A 19,372-nucleotide genomic window follows, 5' to 3' on the forward strand; every position below is an offset into this window, starting at 1 on the left:
CTGGTTTTTGTCAACTTCTTCCCCTTAATCCTGGTGGTTCCATAAAGACGGAGAGAAGGTGGAAGAATGTTTGTCTTTTCCGATAAGGAGGCAGTAATTCTTTATGGGCCCCCATCATTGTCATCTCTGTGTGAAGAGTTTCTTCATTATCTCATCTCTTGCTTGAGTTAGTAAAAAAAAAAACCCACATACATAGGTTCTATTTTAACTACAAAACTACATATGCCATACTATTAAAATGTTAATACAGCACTTCTAATTAATATAACATAATACATATAGTATTCAATTTAATATTTGCGAAAAGCCAATCATAAAATATGCATTTTTCACAACTAACACAGCAGGCAAAACGCCAAAGAGGAGGGGGAGTGAGCTCACTCTCACCCGACCTAAGCTGTAGTACGCGCCGGCGGCCACCAGATGTCACCAGAGGACACAAGGAAAAACGACGCACCACAACTTTGGTCACCATGAAGAGACGAATTTATTTTTTCTGACTCCAATCCTTTATAGTTCTCAAAAGGTGCCAGTGGATTGGAAGGTGAACGTGCCACCTCTCCAACGACACTGGAAAAACTACCAGTCTATCAAATTTCTCCGCCTCTATGAAAGAATGCAAAACAAGAGGTTGTTTACAGAAAGTTGCGTGAGAAAGCTCTCTACAAGAATGTAAATTCAGAAGGCTTTAGAAAATCCTAAGAAATCAGGGCGACAGGGTCACAGTGAAAGTCAGCAGGCAAAAGAAAGGAATTGCTGAGGAATGATCTTGGATCAAGCCAAACATTTACAGTCAGGGCAGTCAATTGGTACAGATGGGGGTACACTCTGGGGGTGCAGCTAAGGCCATGAGGTCACAGCAGGCTCTGGGGTCACAGCAGGCTCTGAGGTCCCAGAGGTGCCAGAGCCCCGTGCTTGCACAGAACCAAAGAACCCCTTTTAGGTTTTTTTTGTTGTTGTTGACTCCCTGGGAGCACTTGTAGTTCTCCACCCCTGCTATTTTTAAATTCCTCCAATTGCATTTTCAGGTGACACTGGTTAACCCAGTGCCCAAGGTTCTTACAAAGCAGGCGTGGCTTTGTGGGGTCAACCATTGCTGGTCCGCGCTGCTGCCCAGTGTGCCACTGTGCTGATGGAACGGGCGCTGGGCTGGCAACGGCGACTCTCTGTGGTGGCCTTGGCAGCAGCTTTGGTCTGGTGTCCTGAGCCACACTCCTCAGAGGCACTTTCCTGTTACAAACTAGAAGCACATCTTTTAGTGTGGGGGGGTTCTAAAGGTAAGCTTAAAATCACAGCTCGACACTGTTCATTCGCATTTGCAAATGCCATTTCCTCTAAAACTTCTTCCCTTGCATTTTCTTTCCTAACTTGGATTTCAATAGCTCTAGTTAACCTTTCCACAAATTTCAAAAAAGGCTCTGATGGTAGCTGTGTGATCTTACTATATGGCTCGAGAGGGCCGTCAGGTTGAAGGGCAAAGAAGGCTTTTTCAGCTGCATCTCTGACTCTCTCAAGGACTACCACAGGGATTACTGCAGCTTGGACCGGGGCCAGAGACCACTGGCCTTCACCGGAGAGATGCTCGATGGTAATTGGCACACCACTGGCATCCTTTGCTGTGTTTGGATCAGCATGCAAGTCTGGGAGGGCCTCTTTCAGCAGTTGTTTCCATGCCACTTCCCATAGTTTGAATTCTGTAGAGGTCATGAGGCACGAAAAAAGATGTTTTAAATCATGTGGGACTAGCACAGTCCTCCCCAGTTCGGCCTTTAAAAGGTCACGGAAGCATGGGCTCTGTGGGCCATACTGTTGGTGTGTTTTGCAAATCTCTCTTATTATTTGCTGTGCAAAAGCTTTCCAATTAGCAGCTGTGGCTCCTCCCCCTTGCCCTGCATGCTGATATGTGACAGGGGCGAGTGAGAAATCGGGACCCTGCATTGGCTCTGCAGTTCCCTGCTGCTTTTCCCTTGAACGGGAAGCATTGGGATCACTGGTGTGGCTACAGGGGCGAGCAGTGGGCGAGCCCCCACCGTGGGAACCCGGGCAGGGGGCGGGGCCACCGTGGGAACAGGGGGCGGGGCCACCGTGGGAACAGGGGGCGGGGATGCCTGGTGACGTCACATCGGCAGACGCCCCCTGGGGGAGGGGCGGAGCTGAGGGAGTGCCAGGTAAGGTGGGGGGAGGGAAGGTATCACGAGGATCGGGGGGGTGAGGGGAAAGAAAGGATTTTTGGGATGCTGAGGGGAATCATGGGAAGAAGGAGACCAGGTAGGGCGTGGTGCCACATGGCATCCTCCATTTTCTTGGCTCTCTGGGGACTGGGAGCCATTTGGGTGGTCACTGCTCTCCAAAAAACCAACACGTGCTCGGGGTTTCTGGGCTGGGCAGACAGGGTGGGGAGAATTCAACGCGGTCTGGCCAGGACTTTGTGGACAGAGGGACTCGGGCATTTTAAGATGCTCAGGGAGCCGGCTTCCCTGGGCATGAGCAGAGTCTGCTCTCCTTAAAATACTGAGTTTTGGGGAAGAGGGTTCAGAACTGGGGTGGGAAGAAATAGGAAGAGCAGAGGTACATTCCTTGTTATTTGGCTTTTCCTTCACTTCCCTTTGCTTGAGTAAAGCTGATCGAACTTGCAAACTCCAAAACACAAATTCAGCTGAAGACGTGTCCCCAGACTTTCCCAAGGTTATCAATTTGTGACCGACCCACCGTGTCCCAAAAGTGGGTGTTGTGGACTTGTTTGGGAGAAACTTGCGGGAAGTGTAGAAAAAGCCACCTTATAAACTGTTTTAATTTTCCCTTAGAAAACTATACATTTCCACTAACTAGCATTCCTATAATCTGATAATATACGCCTTTCTGTGCTGTGCTTAGCTTAGCCCCCATTGTAGACGTAAAATGCACTGCACAACCTCACACCGACCAAAAACAAACCCGAATTCGGTACCGATTTCCAAGAACCGCGGTTAAGAAGAGAAAACATGCAGCTTTTAGCCCTGCCCAGCGCAGCAGCCTGTGCGGCTTTTAAAACTGCCGCCGGCAGCAGCAGGGATCCCCCGCGCCATGCGGAGGAGCCGCGGCTCAGCGCCGCCCACGCCCAGCGAGAAAGCCCGAGCCATGGTTCTGCCCCCGCTGCCCGCGCCCTCCCGCCGCTCCCGGGAGCCGCCGCCGCCGCCCGCTGTGCCGCGGGAGAATCCGAACGCCCCGCACTGCGCTGAGGGGGCGGGCAGAGCCCCCCGCTCCCCCTGAGCCAGCGGCGCTGCCGCTGCCACGCGGGTTTTAAAAACGGCAGAGCCGCGCCGTCCGGGGCTATCGCTCCCGACCCCGCGGGGCTGCGCAGCCTTGCCGTGCTCGAAAGAAGAGCGAAAAAGAACAAGTCCCTCGTCAGGGACGGTTTCTGAGCTCCCCACCCCGCTATGGAGCGGGGATACTCACCCAAATCGGTGTCCTGGTCCGGCGGGGTCTTCTCTTCACCTGAACAGGACTCCTCGGGGCAGGAGGAGCTGCCCTGTTCTTCCTCTGGGAAGGTCTGGCTCACCAAAAAGGAGGTGCGCTTCCCAGAGGTGCAGGACATCCACAAGTATTCTGTGGATAAAGCCCAAAGTCTCTCCTGGAGAGCTATGTCCTCAAAGCTCTGCCAGTGGACGCCAAGCTGCCTTAAAGCCTCTCCATGGTCTTGTGAGGCTCCGAGAGCTCCGGAGTGTCCCATCGGTGCGGCAGGGTCGGGCCAGCCTCCACGTCAGGTTGCCAAAATATTGGTGTTACCGATATCGAGGACAGGATGTGCCTTGGCTTGTCTGGCCCTGCTGCTGAACCAAATAGCAGCCACTGTGGTGTTTCGCCCCGGAGACACTTTTGCCCGGCTGGATGTTGCAGCTGGGAGCATGGAGACAAGTCCAGACATGCCAGAGCTCCGGTGGCAGCGGGATGGAGTGAGTGGAAGCACACTGGGGGCAGCTGGGATTTACTAGGAAAGGCCAAGAGTGACTGGGATCACAGAGGAATCATAAAGGAAGTTACTGGAATAATACTGAGAGTATCTGGGAGTGACTGGAATCATACTGGGTGACTTGGAGTGACTGGGACCACACTGGAGGCAAATGGTAGCATAATGGGAGTGACTGGGTTCATACTGGGATCATACTGGGAAGGAGTGGAACCATACTGGGAGTGCCTGGAACTATTATAGGGGTGAATGGGAACACACCTGGGAACATGCTGGAACCATACTGGGATGATACTGGGAGTGACTGGGATGATACTGGGATCACACTGAGTGTAACTGGAAGTGACTGGGACCATACTGGGGGTGACTGGGAGCCACAGGGCCCATGCTGGGAGTGACCTGGGGGGAACTGGGGGAACTGGCCCAGCTGGGGCTCTGGGTTGTTCTCCCCCAGGGCTGCCCCAGGTCCTGCTGCCACCCCCGGCCCCACAGAGCTGAGTGACAGGGGACAGGGACAGGGCACAGCCGAGGGACAGGGCACAGCCAAGGGATAGGGGGGACAGCCAAGGGACAGGGCACAGGGACAGGGGACAGGGCACAATTGAGGGACAAGGCACATCCAGGGAACATGGCCTGGCCGAGGGACACTGAGCTCCAGCACTTTGGGCTGTTGCCCGTGGGCTCCCAGCGCAGGCCCAGGGGCAGAATCCCCTCCAGAAACTGTTGTTGGCTTTCAGCTCTGCTCTGGAACATTCCCCAGGAGCCCTGCAGTGGCTGCAGCTGGGCCGGGTGCCCGGGGCCACCAAAGCCGCTCCGGCAGTGCCCTCCTGCCCCGGGCAGGGCACACAACACCCAAGGAAAGGCTCGTGCTGGGCTCAGGGCAGGGACAGGGCTCTCCCCTGGTGCTGCCCTTCCCCTCCCACACCCCCCCTTTGTGCTCCAGAGCCTCCCGACCATATCTGATGTATTTTGGGGGCCCTTCCACACAGGTGTGTCCCAGGTAATGCTTCATCTGCTCCACCATGATCCCTTTGGATTCCCAGCACCTCTGGGTGATCCAGGCGGCACCGTCAGACACTGCAAAGCTCCCAGATCCCAGCTGGAAGCAGACGAAATCCCAGCCCTCGTAGCCATACCGGTGGGATCCATGGACACTCCGTTGGACAGGAGGTCACAGCTGGAAACCACCTGCACCCTGTGCAGACCTGGGAATGAGGAGAGAACGGACCCATGGAGTCGTGTCCCAGCTGGATTCCCATCCCAGCCCCAGAGATCCCCCCCATCCCCAGAGATCCCATCCCAGCCCCTCAGAGTCCTCCATTCCCACAGATCTCAGCCCAGCCCCTGGCTCCCCCCACTCCCCCCGCTCTGGTTGTACCAGCCCCGTCTCCAGGTCACTGTCGGCTACGGGCCGGTTCCTGTCTTTGAGCCGGATCTGGCTATCCCAATGTCCCAGCTCTGCCTATCCCAATGTCCCGGCTCTGGCTATCCCAATGTCCCAGCTCTGACTATCCCAATATCCTGGCTCTGGCTATCCCAATATCCCGGCTCTGGCTATCCCAATATCCCGGCTCTGGCTATCCCAATATCCTTGCTCTGGCTATCCCAATATCCCAGCTCTGGCTATCCCAATATCCCAACTCTGGCTATCCCAATGTCCTGGCTGGCAGAGCTGGGAAGGAGGTTCAGAGGCTCAGAGTCAAGGAAATGGGGTGCAGGGACTGGGAGAGCTGGGATGGGGTGTCCAGGGAATCCTGTGCCCAGGAAAGGGGGTGCCAGGGCTCCTGAGTGTGAGGAAAGGAGGGGCTGGGGGCTGGGACAGGCAGGAATGGGGGCCCAGGGGTCCCAGGTCAGGGAAAAGGGTGGGGCTGGGGGCGGGGAGAGGCGGGGGGCCAGAAACAGGTTGTGTTTGTGCCGGGTAAGGGGTGCAGGGGGGTCTGAGTGCCGGGCAAAGGGGTAAAAGGGTGTGTCAGTTCTCAGGAATGGGGGTGCAGGGGGGTCTCAGGGTCACAGAAATGGGGGGCAGGGACATGGAGAGGTAGAAGGGAGTTCCAGGGGGTCTTTGAGCCCAGGATTGGGAAGTCCAGGGTTTCCCAAAAAGGGGGTACCAGGTACTCCTTAACCCCAATGCAGCATGAAGAAGCAGTATTCTTTATTCAGCCGGGTGCACGGGGGATAACTCCTCCCAAAGCCAATTTATCATCTGGTAACACGAGGTCACAGAGTGGGCTATGACATCACAGAGGGGAATATGTGAGGTCATTGAGAAGCTATGGCATCATAGATTGCCTCTGTGGCATCACAGAGCCAGCTGTGACATCATGGGACAGAGGTCTGAAATCACAGAGCAGATTATGACATCACAGAGTTGGCTGTGACATCAGAGAACAGCTGTGTGACATTAGAGAATGGGCTATGATATCTCAGAGCAGTCTGTGGCATCACAGAGGGGCGGTGTGACATCCCAGGAGGGCTGTGTGAGGTCACTGGGTTGGTCACTCTGCCCCAGCTCCCCCTCACAGTTTCTCCCAACAAGTCCAATGCTGTTCATGCCCAGCGGGGTCCCTGTCCCCTGGTATCCCCCCGGTCCACCTGGAGCCACAGCCTCCACCAAAGGATGTTCCACAGGATCCACCCCAGAGCCTGACATGGGGAAAAGGGGCCAGGGCTGTGTGACCAGGACATCAAGGACGTGGATTATCCAGGTCCCTGTGGCCTGGTTTGGGTTCCCCAGGGCAGGAAAGATGTCTGGCAGCTGGAGCAGGGTTAGGGAAGGGCCTGCAAGGTGGGGCTGGAGCCCTTGGGCTGTGAGCCGAGGCTGAGGGAGCTGGGCTTGTCCAGCCTGGAGCAGGGAAGGCTGAGGGGCTCCTCATCCCAGCCTGGCAGTGCCAGCGAGGAGGGGATGGAGAACACAGAGCCAGGCTCTTCACTGGGGGCTGGTGGGAGACAGAAGCCAATGGGTGGAAGGGGCAAGAGGGGAGATCAGCCAGGCCAGGAGGAGATGGAATGAGTCAGGCTGGTTTCAGCATTTCCTCAACACCAAAAGCAGCCTGACCTCCCTTCTCCATCCACCACTGACATCTTTGCAAATCAGGAATTGTTGGAGATGTTTTGGCCCCACTGCAGGATGAGCATCCTGATACAAGAAATTAATTGTGTTTATTATCTATCACAGAACCACGTTTGTCTAAAATTAATTTTAATATGGAAATCACTTGTGGATGGTGGACTCATCAGACACTGCTGGGACGTTGCACGTTGCTCAGGGAAGAGTGTGATTGTTATTAAATTGTGTCCTGTTCAACCGTGGTCTCTTGGCCATGAAGAGAAACTTTCTGTGCCTCTGAGTCTCACCAGTTCCTGACCCCCAAAGGACACAAACCTGATGAGTTGTGGTTCCCACTCCAGTGGTGGCGCTTGGACCTCCCTCCATCCCCAGAGCAGAGCTCCCTTGTCCCAGAAAGTCCCTGGCAATGCAGGGATGAAGGAAACAGGACAGGCTGTGGGGATCAGGGGCAGGGCACGGCCAGGGATTTGGGGTGGTTGTGAGCCCAGGGCAGGACCTGGCCCTTGGCCTTGGTGAACCTCATCCAATTGTCCTGGGCCCATGGCTCCAGCCTGTCCAGATCCCTCTGCAGAGCTTCTGCCCTCCAGCACAGCCACACTCCCACCCAGCTTGGGCTCACCTGGGAACTGACTGAGGGTGCCCTCGATGGCCTCGTCCAGATCAGCAATCAAGAGATTTCACTGACCTGGCCCCAGTCCTGAGCCCTGGGGACACCCCTGGGTGTGACTCCATTCCTCAGCTGCTCTGAGTGCCAGGGGTTGGATGAGGGGAATGGTGGGGAGGGTTTGGGGACAAAGTGTTATCGATTGCCAGATATGAAGGGTCTTGATTTTCACGTCTATTCACACTGCATTAGGAGGTGCTGGGGGTCAATATCAATTGGACAATGCTGATATCAAACTACAAACAGGAAAAACAGGAAAAGAAAACAGGACAAAACAGTTCTCTCTGCATAGTTTTCAAAACAGTATATTCACTTTAAATACACTACTGAAATCTGTCTAACCTCAGAAGGATTGAAAACTTCAATTATTCCCAGCAGCATTTCTTTTTTGGGAGTTTTAAATAAATAGTTATGAGCCTTTTTCACTGAGTTCGTGAACTGAAGAGCTCAAGAAAGAAAAGGCCTATGGAGGAGGAAAATTCATCAGCAGCCTCCAAGTGGCTGAGGATCCATCCCCATCAGAGCAGTAGTGACCAGCAATGGGCACAGCTTTGTGGCTGCCCCAGCTCTGGGATGGGCCCTGGGCCTGGAGCAGGAGCAGCTCTGGAGGGCCCCAAGGCCGGGCTCTTGTGCGGGCCTGGGCAGATGGGATGGCAGCAGGGGCTGCAGAGCTCTCAGCACCTCAGCCCGAGGGGAGCAGGGCACCCAGGGAGCCTCCTTTGGCCTTGGCCAAGCCCCTTCCCCCATGGCTGGGGCTGAGTCCTGGCTGAGCTGCAGCTGCTGCTGTGCCCTGGCCAGGGGCTGAGGCCGTGGGGCCAGTGGCCAGAGCAGCCTGGGCTGAGCAGAGCTGTGGGGCCAGAGCCGGCTGGGCTGTGCTGGGGAGAGGCCCTTGGTGCTGCACAGAGCTCAGGGCAGCTGGCAGAGCTTGCAGGGAGCTGGGCTGGGCTCAGAGAGCCTGGCACAGAAACCATCAGTGTCCATCCCAGCCTGGCTGAGCGTGCAGGGCAGGACTCAGCCCAGGCCTTGTGGGGCAGGGCCAGCGCCTGTGCAAGGCATGGAAAACAGGCAAGTGCCCGAGAGAGGAGGCTGCTCTGTGCCCTTGGGGGCATGGACACAGCAGGAACACTCAGGAGCCCAAAGAGCCTCCATGGCTGTGCTGGAGACCAAGGCTGGAGAGGGGAAATGCAGGGCTGCTGCGCCATGGGGAGGGCATTGAATTCCAGCACACACCTCAGCTCTCTGATGGTCCCGGCACCATGCTGGGCCCTGTTTCAGGCTGGAGCAGAGCAGATGTTGATGGCACAGGAGCCCTGCGGGGCTGGCAGGGACCTGCAGCTTGCAAGGTGCTCTGCTCTCCCTCAGCTCCTCTCTGAGAGATCCAATCCCAGCTCGGCACCTCAGGGCACAAGTGGCACTGCCTGTCCATGGGCACACAGCTGATGTCTGCCTGGAAAGGGGCACAGGTGTTAATACTTGTACATTTCATATTATACAAGGACATTTTTTATTATCTGCATCACTTGAGTACTTTTAAGAAACAGCAATTTTCTGAAGTACTGATGGCAGAATGACAAGAAATACTGATCTTCCCATCTCCTCGAGTCACCAATATTCTGTTTATTCTTTCCTCTCCCTCTTCCTTCAGGTGTTTCCAGTTCTTCTGTTGAAATGGCCATGTCTAAGGACATCTCTGCACTAGACCAGGTGGATCTATGTACTTCCTGTTGCACCCAGATTTCCCCCTCCAGATGCTTTCTGGTCATTCAAATGTCTCTGAATGGACTGGTTTCATTCTTTGCACATCAGGGAGTGGCCCAATCTTTCTGAAGTTCAAATAAATATTAATTACATCTTACTATTTTTTAATCTATCATGGAATTACGTTTTCTTGTGTCTTTGTCTAAAACTGTTCCTGTACAGAAGTTCCTTGGGGATGGCTGGAACATCACAGAGAGCTGAGGGAAGAGCTGTGATGGTTATTAAACTGTTCAAATGTTCAACTTGTATTTGTTGTCAAGAAATCTTTCTGTGCCTCTGAGTGTCACCACCCCTGAGCCCAAAGGACACAAACCTGATGAGTTGTGGTTCCCACTGCAGGGGCACTTGGACCTTGGCTCTGCACAGGAGAGCTCTTCATCCACTTTCCCTCTTTTCCTCCCTCTGGGCATGGAGGGAGCTCCTGACTTCAGCCTGTGACTCGTGTGTGCAAAGAGCAAATCGGGGCAGAATCAGGGCAGGGAGGGGTTGGGGGGACCTTGGGATCTGTGCTGGGCACAGAAGGTGTTTTCCATTGCTCTGAGACTGTCTGCTGTGCAAAGTGGATTTAATATCCAGCAGAGGAATGACTTTTGCATTTGATGGAGCTGTGCCTTCCCTTGGGTTTGCTGGCTGACAAGAAATGAACATCCCTCTGTGTCTCAGGCAGCTCCTTCTCCAAGGAAAGCAGGTGGGAGTGGGAGCCAAGCAGCTGAAACCTGCAGGTGCAGCCGGGCTGGAGGGAGCTCAGATTTGCACAAGGCTGCTCTGAGTGCCAGGGCTTGGATGGGGGAAATGCTGGGGTGGGGGTAGGGACAGAGTCTGATTGATTGTCAGCCATGAAGGGTCTTGATTTTCATATCTGTTCCAAGGGCATGAGGAGGAACTTGGATTCAGTGTCAATTGGAGAGTGCACATATCAATGTATTAACAGGGAAAAAAAAACCTGAACAGGACCAAAAAAATATTTTCTCACTGTATTTTAAAATGTAGTGTATTCACTTTGAAGAGGCTTCTGTAATTGGGCTAATTAACCACAAATGATTTGAACACTTACCTTATTCCCAGAGGTTTGGCTTGTTAATGTGTTCTGAATGTTAATGAGCTCTGGGACACTGAAATGCTGAACTGAAAAGCTGAAGGCTGAAGAAGCCTCTGGAGCAGTAAAATTCAGCAGCAGCCTCCAAGTTGCTGAGGATGTCAGCAGCCCCCGCTGAGGCCATCCCTGCCCAGAGACCGTGGGGGAATGGGCAGACAAGGAGAGCGTCCCTGGGGCTGGGGCAGCAGAACTCAGAGGCACCAGCGGCTCCAGCTGGGAAATGGAGTGTGGAATGTGGCTGTGAAAGCCCTGCCTGGGCTGTGCCAAGCAGGACACACAAGCCCTGACTCCCATCCCCCAAACAACTCTCTCAAGGAGACATTTAAGAGGAATTACAATTGTTTGTGTCCTCTGAGTTGGATGCACTGGAGAAATACCAACAAGAGATTCTCATGAGCTCAAACCAACAAAACAGCCGTTATTGGGAACTTTAGAAGATCAGAGAAACTTTGGCAAAAGGTCTTATACAACATTTAATCAACAAAAACACTTCCCAAAGCATTAACTTGGCCCATTCAACTTCACAACCTCCAATCCTGTTCAATTTTAAGTTAATCAAAATTCACAAGAAGACACAGAAATAGAGAAAAATAAGATTTAGAGAAGCACACACAGAGCTACCAACTCCTGGATTCCAGTGGTTCTCAAAAAAATAGAAATTCCAAGGGGAGGTAGGGTCAAGATGTGTGCTTGCCTTGTGCTCAGCCTTAAATACCCCTTGGTGTTCCTGGGCCCTTCCCCCAGGTGGGACTTGGGGTCATTTGGTCACTCAGGAGCTGGGCTGGGGGCTCCAGAGGTGGCTGTGGAACATTGCCTGTGCTGTGCCAGGGACTGGCAGACACTGCTGGGCTGGGATAGAGGCTCTGGGGGGATTGGGGTTCCAGGGCAGGGCAGGGCTGGGGTTCCAGGGCAGGGCAAGGCTGGACCTGCCCCTTCCTCCCCACACATGAAATGTTTCCAGCCAACAATCTCCTCCAGTCTGTCACAACAGGCGTAGGAGGTGAAATCCCAATTCTGGCCATGGGCACCTGGATGAGAAGGACAGTTCTTTTCAATAGGAAGGAAAGCCCCAGGTCTTGGCTCATTTCTGGTTTGATTGCCTGGATTCTGTTTGGTTTTGTTGTTGCTTTGTTTCCTTTTCTGTACCTGCAGTGTCCAGTCAGGAGCAGAGTGATTCTTGCCAAGGAACTTTGTGGTGCTGTCGCTTAATATTAAATCTGGTTTTTGCTGATCCCTTGCTGGGGATTTTTTCAGCGCTCTCAAGCCCTCGTTGGTAACAGGGTGAAGGAGCTCTGGCCCAGGCTCTGGCCCTGGGGGACACGGGGACGCTGCCGGTGGGTTCCTGTCCCCCTGTCCCACCCCCTAAAGTCCCAGCCCCCGTCCCCATGTCAGGCTCTGGGGTCGATCTCGTGGAACATCCTCTGGGGGAGGCTGCGGCGCCGGGGGCGGGGGGACCCGGGGGGACAGGGGACCCCGCTGTGCACGAGCAGCGTTGGACTTCTCTGGGGGAACTGTGAGGGGGGGCTGGGGTGGAGTGACCTCCCCAGTGACCTCACACAGCCCCTGTGGTGTCACACACCCCTGTGATGTCACACAGCTGCCCGGTGATGTCACAACCCACTCTCTGTTGTCACAGAGCCACCCTCTATGATGGCAGGATCTGCTCTATTACCTTAGACCCTTCTCTATGATGTCACAGCCTGCCCTGTGATGTTACAACCCCCTCAGTGATGTCACAAAACCCTCCCTGTGATGTCATGCTGCCACTCTGTAATGTCACAGCACACACTTTGACCTCACTGCCTGCTCTATGATGTCATACAGCCATGCCATGATGTCACAGCCTGCTCTGTGATGTCACACAGTCCCCTCTGTCATGCCATAGCTGCTTGATGACCTCACACTCTGTGATGTCATAGCCCAATCTGTGACCTCACACAACCCACTCTGTGCAGTCACACAGCCCCTCTCTGACATCACAGCTGCTCTGTGCCTCCGTGACACAGCCACAGAGGTGCTGCCGTGACACAGCCCCCTCTGGGACACCCCACAGCCCCTGCCAGTGCTGAGCCCCTGTGAGCTCTGTCTGTGCCCTGCTCGTGTCCCTGGGATGCCCTGGCAGTGCCCCAGCCCTGCTGGGCTGTGCACAGGAGCTGCTCCTGGCCAGAGCTGTCTCTCTGCAGCGCTGCCCTTGCCAGGAGCTGCCTCTGGGCCAGGAGCCCGGCCCAGCTCAGCAGCACAGACACAGCACCAGGACTTTAATGACCTCTGGGGCTTTGGTGCTGTTTGCATCAGACCCAGTCCTTTGAAGTGTGCTCAAAGAACTTCTCAAGAACTCAAAAAGTCAGATTCAAAGTCCAAACTTTCTTTAACTGTTAATGGGTTCCACTCAAGGACACAATTCATATCAAAGTGTCCCCAGGCCCCAGGCAGAGCAGAGCACTGGAGGCACTGATGACAGGTGGGGACAAACAAGGCAAAGGTGTCTCTGGCGCTGAGCAAACCTGGATGTGTTTCAGGAATGCAAAGGGCCAAGGCTGAGCCCCAGCCCCTGGCAAGGCAGATCCTGTCCCTCCCTCCTTGCTCAGGGCTCTTCCCGGGATGGGCACTGCCATGTGGGGATGTGCCATGCCAAGGGCAGGACCATGGGGCGGCCCCTGCCAGGCTGCTGAGCAGGGACAAGGAGGCCATGAGGCCCCAGGGCTGCAAGGGTCACTTGTCCCCTCGTGGCCTCAGGCCCAGGGCCAGCAGCCATGGCCAAAGGGCTGCACAGGTTGGCTCTGTCAGGGCCTTGCAGCTGCTGCACATCCCTGTGCCCTCTGCAGCCCAGGCTGTCCTGCGGTGTCCCTGCCCTGGCCTCTGTCCCTGCAGGCTGTCGTCATCCCCCGGCTGCCCCACCTCGCTGGCCCCTTCCTTTGCTGACAGCTCTGCCTCCTGCCTGCCCCTGCCTGGCCACACAAAGCCTTGGCCTTGAGACCCAAAGGGTTCATTCCATTTTTACCGTGCCTGTGAACTTCCAGCACAGGAAAAAGGCATGCAGGGGCTGCTTTCCCAGCAAGGATGGCTGGAAGAGAAGAAGAACACATCTGGCTCAAGGGTGCAGTGATAGAGAAAACAAGGACTGAATCTGGGAACTTGGGGTGGGATTTATGGAAATGGGTAAATTGTAATTGGCATTTAGTGACTGTATATGAACAACACACTGGTAGAATTACATGTCCACGTCAGGTTAGGATTTATCCCTCACTGGGCCTCAGGCCTCAATAAATGATCCCCTCTTAAATAGCAAATTAGTGTTAAGGAACCTCATTCTGACATTTCGTGTTTCAGAAACACGTGGCTTTTGCTCCTCTCTTCTACCTGAGAGCTTCCTGGGCAGGGGCAATTCTTCCAATTGCCTCGGCGTGGCTGTGGCTCGAAAGGGCAGCGAGCAGATGGATTCAGCTTCTCCTGGCAGCCCCTGAGATGCCAGTTGTCATTTGTGTGCGCCGAGGATTCCGCTTCAGACTCAGAACTTGCGCAGCTGCTCCTCGGGCGCTGCTCGCACGCAGGCACAGCGGTGCTGCAGCAGCTGTCCCACACACAGGGAGGGCTCTGGAGCCTCCCCAGGGCCACCAAGGAGCGGAGGAGGGAATGTGCCCGGCATCTGCTGCAGGACCGTGGGGCTGCGGGGCATCCTTGGGTCTCTTGGATGGGGGAGGGAGCGGGGCAAATGGAATCCAGATGAGACAGGGATCAGACAGCCCCACGCCAGGCAGCGTTTTCTCCTCTGAGAGCTCCTCCGAGCTGAGCGAGCTGGTGAAGCCTGCGGAGCAAATGAGACCCGGGAGTGAGGGAAAGGCTGGCTGGGAAGGAGTCAGATAAACCCGTGTGGGCATTTCCCTTTCCAAGGGGCTCCTGGGCAGACAAAGGGGACAAGAAGGAGGCCCCACCTCATGACATTCCCTTTTTTCCTTCAGGAGCTCTATTGCAGTCACTGCATACAAGAGTTGACTTGATCCCCTTGATGCCAGGGAGCGCCAAGAGCTTGAACCTCGCTGGAGTCCAGCCCTGCCTGCCTATCACTGAGCAGAGGGAAAAGATGAAGAACCTGGGCAGGGCTTGAGCCAAATTGGCATTTTGCCACTTGTTATTTCCTCCCAGCTTTTGCAGCAGGGCGACAACCCCATGGCTGCAAACCACTCCCTTTTGCAAGGCAGACGTGGACCTCGCTGGTAGCTCAGGGCTCTTGAAGGGGCTGCTGCAGTTGGCAACAGGAGCTGTTGTTGAACTTTTAACATTGCTTAACCCCCCCTGCCAAATGCCATCAAGTGGCTGAGGAAGGACACAAAAAGATTAGCCTGGAGGAAGGGAGGCCAAAACCTTGGAAAAGGATGAAAGAAATGCTGTGATCGTGACATGACAAAAAAAAAAAACAATTTATTTTTGACAGCAAATGAGCACCCGCTGCCCTCCAGCCCTCCCAGACTGGCAGGCCGAGCGGAGCCGTTTCCATGGCATGAGGTGCTGGCAGCCTGTGGAGAGAAACCAGAGAGCCACGGTCAGTCACAGAAGGCTCCTGTCCCCCTGTCCCACCATGGCCTGGGCCTGGGCCAGGCTGCTGGCTGTGCTCAGAGCCCAAACCTCCCGAGCCATTCTCTGTTTCGAGAGAAGGGCAGCGTGGCAGGCCATGTTCCACCTCCTCTGCTTAAGCACAGCACAGCAGCCTCCTCAGCAGCTGTAAGGGCAGGATGCCCGTGTGCCTGCTGCCCTCTGCCCGAAGCCCTTCTGCCAGCCCAGCTGTGGAGCCGGGTGCCCACCTCTGGAGACCTGCTGCCAGGAGAGGAGCCGATTCCGCACGAGGTCCTCATCCTTCTTGAAGGGGATGTCCCCGCAGACCGTGGCCCCTGGGGTAGCGCTGGCACTGGAGGTGCTCCACGGACGGTGCAGGCGCTTGCCCGTCCGGTCTGGGCACCAGGTGTAATCTTCCTGGGAAAACAAAGAACAATTTCATGAAATCAATTCTAAACAAGACCTGGAAACAAGAAGAAGCTACAAAGCCTGTCACCGTTTCACGGGCCTGAGGAGGGTCTGAGCACTCCATGCGAGAATTAAACCTGTCCATGGGTGGGGAAAAACCCCACCTTTCCTGCCCTTAAACGCACCCCTTCCTCAAGGGCCTACAAAGCAGATCAGCTGGGGCATGGCTTCAGAACCCGTCCCCCTCTGCTGCCCCCATCCACATGGATGGATGCTTTGTCAGGCTGGCTGCCCCCACCCCAGCCCATGCCAGGCTGGCTGGCAGAAGCTGTCAGCAAGGCCAGGAGCCGGCTCCCCTTCCACAACACCCGTCCCCTCTCCCACCAAAAAGCAGCTTGGCGGCCGGGGGAAAAATTAATATTCCCCAGGGCCGCCAAGCGGGGAACCTACGGCGCGTGGCCAGCCCGAGCCCTGCCATGCCTGGAAGCTCGAGCATCCCTCCGCCCCTGCGCCAGCTGGGGACTCATCTTGATTTCATCGGGGCACAGGGCGTGTCCTCCAGGAAGGGGCGGCAGACAAAGCCACTCGGCTTTGCCCCGCCAGCGGCCAGCTCGAGGATGGGGTTCCCAGCTCCACGTGGTGCTCCAGAAGAACACGCCAGCTGTGCCTCGGCTTGCGGGCTCATCTCGATGCCAGTGAGCTGCAGGGGGATGTTTCCCCTGTTCCAGTCCGTGGCACCTTCACTGCACTGCCACCACTTCTCCAATGGGACGGGTAGCACTGAGACGCTCCCTCCACAACTTGCCGGGGACCAGAGGAAGCATCTCCTTGGCTGCGCTCTCTCCTCCGGGCCGCGGCCACAGGGAAACGCTCCGGGGTTTTCTTGGAGTGCCACGAGACGTGTGCAGCGGGTACTTGCTGGGCTCCTGGATCCTACTGAGCAGAGGGATGGATCTCTGCTGTCTCCTGGGCCAGGCAGGGCTCCTGCAGCCAAGAATGCTCAAAAAGGTCTTCCAGTGATGGCCTGTCTGCGGGTTCCATGGATAAACACCACCTGATGAGGTGCTGGCACTCTGCAGAGAAACCAGAAACCGCCACTCAGCGGGACAAGGCTCCTGTCCGTGCTATCCCACATTCCACGGTGCCCAGGCCACACTAGGAGTGCTCGGAGCTGCAGCCAAAAGCTTCCCATTGATCCTCCCTTCCGGAGGAGAGCAGCACAGAGGCACACGTGCCACCTCCTCCAGCTAACCCAGGAGATCAACCTCCTCACTAGCTGCTGGAGCGGGACACTTCTGTGCCAGCTGCCCCCTCCCAACCCCGCTCTTCCTCCCGAGCCTTGAAGGCGCATCCCCACCTTGAGACACCCGGGGCGGGAAGAAGAGTTGGCTCTGGACGATGTCCCTGTTTGTATGGAAAGGAAGGTCCCCGCAGACCAGGTCATAAAGCAGGATGCCCAGGGACCAGATGGTGGCTGGCTGGCCATGGTAGCAGCCAAACAGGATCCACTCCGGTGGGCAGTACTCCGGTGTTCCTATGGGACACGGGCACAGCTCATCAGGCCCATGCTGCTCCCTCCCTCCCTCCCTCCCAGCCAGCTCCTGTCCCACAACAGCCAGCCTCTGCCCCGCCGAAAAGCAACTTGGCTGCAGCCAGCTGAAGAAGGATTCCCCCTCCCTCCCTGCCTCCCTCTTCCCCCTCTGCCAGCAAAGGGGGGAACCTCTGCTGCCCGGTTGGGCCCCGGCTTTGGGCTCACCTGACATCCGGGTGTAGAACGTGTCCTGGAGGATCGTGCCGCAGCCGAAGTTGATGAGCTTGGCCTCGCCCGTGGCCAGGTCGACGAGGACGTTCTCGGCCTTGATGTCGCGGTGCAGGACGCCGCGGCTGGTGCAGTGCCGCACGGCCTCCAGCACCTGGCGGAACAGCCCCCGCGCCACGGGCTCCGTCAGGAACCCCCGCTCAGCCAGGAAGTCCCAGAGGTCCTGACAGCGCTGCGGACGCTCCATGACCAGCGCGAAGCCGTCGGGCAGCTCGAACCAGTCCAGGAGCCGCACAATGCCGCGGAAGCCAGGGCACGACACCATCCACAGCAGCGCCAGCTCCATGGGCACAAGGGCGCCGTTGTGCTGCGGGGGGACCGCGATGCCCTCAGCGGGGCCGATGCTGCGCCGCGCCTTGGGCATCCCCTGCCCGGCCCCAGCGCCGCTGGCCATTACCCGGCCCGGGACGCTGCGCGGCCCCCGCTCACTCCCCGCTCGCTCCCCTCGCATCGTTCCGGCTGCCACCCTGCCGGGCCTCGCCTCAGCCCCGCCCGGCACGCCCCGCCGGCTTCTCCCGCTGGCCCCGCTCACTCACCAGCCGCGCCCACTCCGAGATGCGATCCCGGCGCACTCGCTTGATGGCCACCTGCAAGCCAAGGCGAGCGCCGGGCTGAGCTCCCCGCCCGCCGCTCGCCGCCCGCCGCCCCCTCCGCTCCGGCCCCGTCTCTTACCGGGGCGCCGTCGGTGAGCCGGGTCCCGGAGTAAACGCTGCCGCAGCCGCCGCTCCCCAGCAGCGGGCCCTCCCGGTAGAGCTGCTCCAGGGGAGGCTTCTCCGCCCGTGCGGGCGGCACCGCGCTCCCGCTCTTCTGCCCCGGGAACCCGACCGCCCGGCGCGCTGCTGCTTGGCGAGCCGCCCCGGGCTGCGGCGGCTCGGGGCCGGCGGCCAAGCCGAGCAGCGGCGGAGCTCGGAGCGGGGAAGCTGCTGGCGACGCTGTCGGGGCCGGGGCGGGCGCGGGGCGGCAGCGGGGCGGCTGCGGGCGGAACCGCGGGAGGGGCTTGGTTCGGGGCCGGGGCCTCGGCCGGGGCCGGCCCAGAGCCCGCGCCAGGCGGAGCCAAAAGACCGCGCTGCTCCGCCAGCACCAGAGCAAGAGGCACTTCCAGAAGTGCCACAGCCAGTACGGAGAGAGCCCGGCCGAGGCGGCTCCGCGGCGGGACGGGCAGGGGCGGGCACGGGGCGGCCCCGCCGAGCGGCGCCTTGCGGGACGCGGCATGAGCCGGGCTGGGAGAGGCAGAACACGGACGGGACGGGACGGGAATAGAGTGAGTGTGAGAGGGAGAAGGGGATGGGGAGCGAGTGGAAAGTCGAGCGGAAAACCGATCGAGAGAAGCGCTGCTGCTGCTGCTGCTGCTGCTGCTGCTGCTGCTGCTGCTGCTGCTGCTGCTGCTGCTGCTGCTGCTGCTGCTGCTGCGGAACCGCCGGAGCTCGCGAACGTTCTTCCGTTGCCTCCGCGAACCCAACGGAGGAGCTGCCGCGCGCCCCGCGGAACGAAAGAGAGAAACTAACAAATAAAACCCCAAAGTAATTCCTATTCGAGAAGTAACCAAATCAAACAATGTAGCAATAAAGAAGCGTGTTGGCTTGTGGCTTCTTTCTTCTTTGGCTGAGACGAAGCATTTCATGGGGAAGAATTGCTTCTTCAGACCCTTTTGCAAGAGTGGACAGGAGTGGAGCATTTAATTTTCGAGTAGAAAAGGGAAATCGTATCAGTAATGTCATCTCTTTTCATCCTCTGTTGAGACAGTTGCAGGCTGCCAAAAGACATGGTCTGCAATGTGGAACTTGGGGCCAAGATCCTTTTTCTGCCAGAGGATGAGGAGGGGAAGTATCCCAGAATCGTGGAGTCGTGGCATGGTTTGGTTTGGAAAGGATCTGAAAAATCACACGGCTGCAACCCCCCTGCTGTGGCTTGGGACCCCTTGCACTAGCCCGGCTTGTCTAGAGCTCCATGCAGCCTGGCCTTGAACACTGTCAGGGACGGGACAGCCACACCTTCTCTGGTCAACCTGTTCCAGGAGAGACTTTTTTCTGAATTCCTTACCTAAACCGACTCTCTTTCCACCT

General features: G+C 56.9%; 1 protein-coding gene across 1 annotated transcript in view; it reads right to left on the reverse strand.

Moving 5' to 3' along the window:
* Positions 1-18,521, reverse strand: part of LOC137466879 (uncharacterized) — a 285,911-nt gene extending 267,390 nt beyond the window's left edge. Inside the window, exons 1-7 of the mRNA XM_068178505.1 lie at positions 17,982-18,521; positions 17,846-17,896; positions 17,247-17,616; positions 16,848-17,024; positions 16,451-16,563; positions 15,331-15,499; positions 14,190-14,336 (exon numbers count right to left, since the gene is read on the reverse strand). Of these exons, the coding sequence (XP_068034606.1) occupies positions 14,190-14,336; positions 15,331-15,499; positions 16,451-16,563; positions 16,848-17,024; positions 17,247-17,616; positions 17,846-17,896; positions 17,982-18,521 (1,567 nt within the window). The remainder of the gene's footprint in view (positions 1-14,189; positions 14,337-15,330; positions 15,500-16,450; positions 16,564-16,847; positions 17,025-17,246; positions 17,617-17,845; positions 17,897-17,981) is intronic.
* Between the last annotated feature and the right edge of the window lie 851 nt (positions 18,522-19,372).

The sequence above is a fragment of the Anomalospiza imberbis genome, unplaced genomic scaffold, assembly GCF_031753505.1.
Source record: "Anomalospiza imberbis isolate Cuckoo-Finch-1a 21T00152 unplaced genomic scaffold, ASM3175350v1 scaffold_46, whole genome shotgun sequence".
NCBI classification, from domain to species: Eukaryota; Metazoa; Chordata; class Aves; order Passeriformes; family Viduidae; genus Anomalospiza; species Anomalospiza imberbis.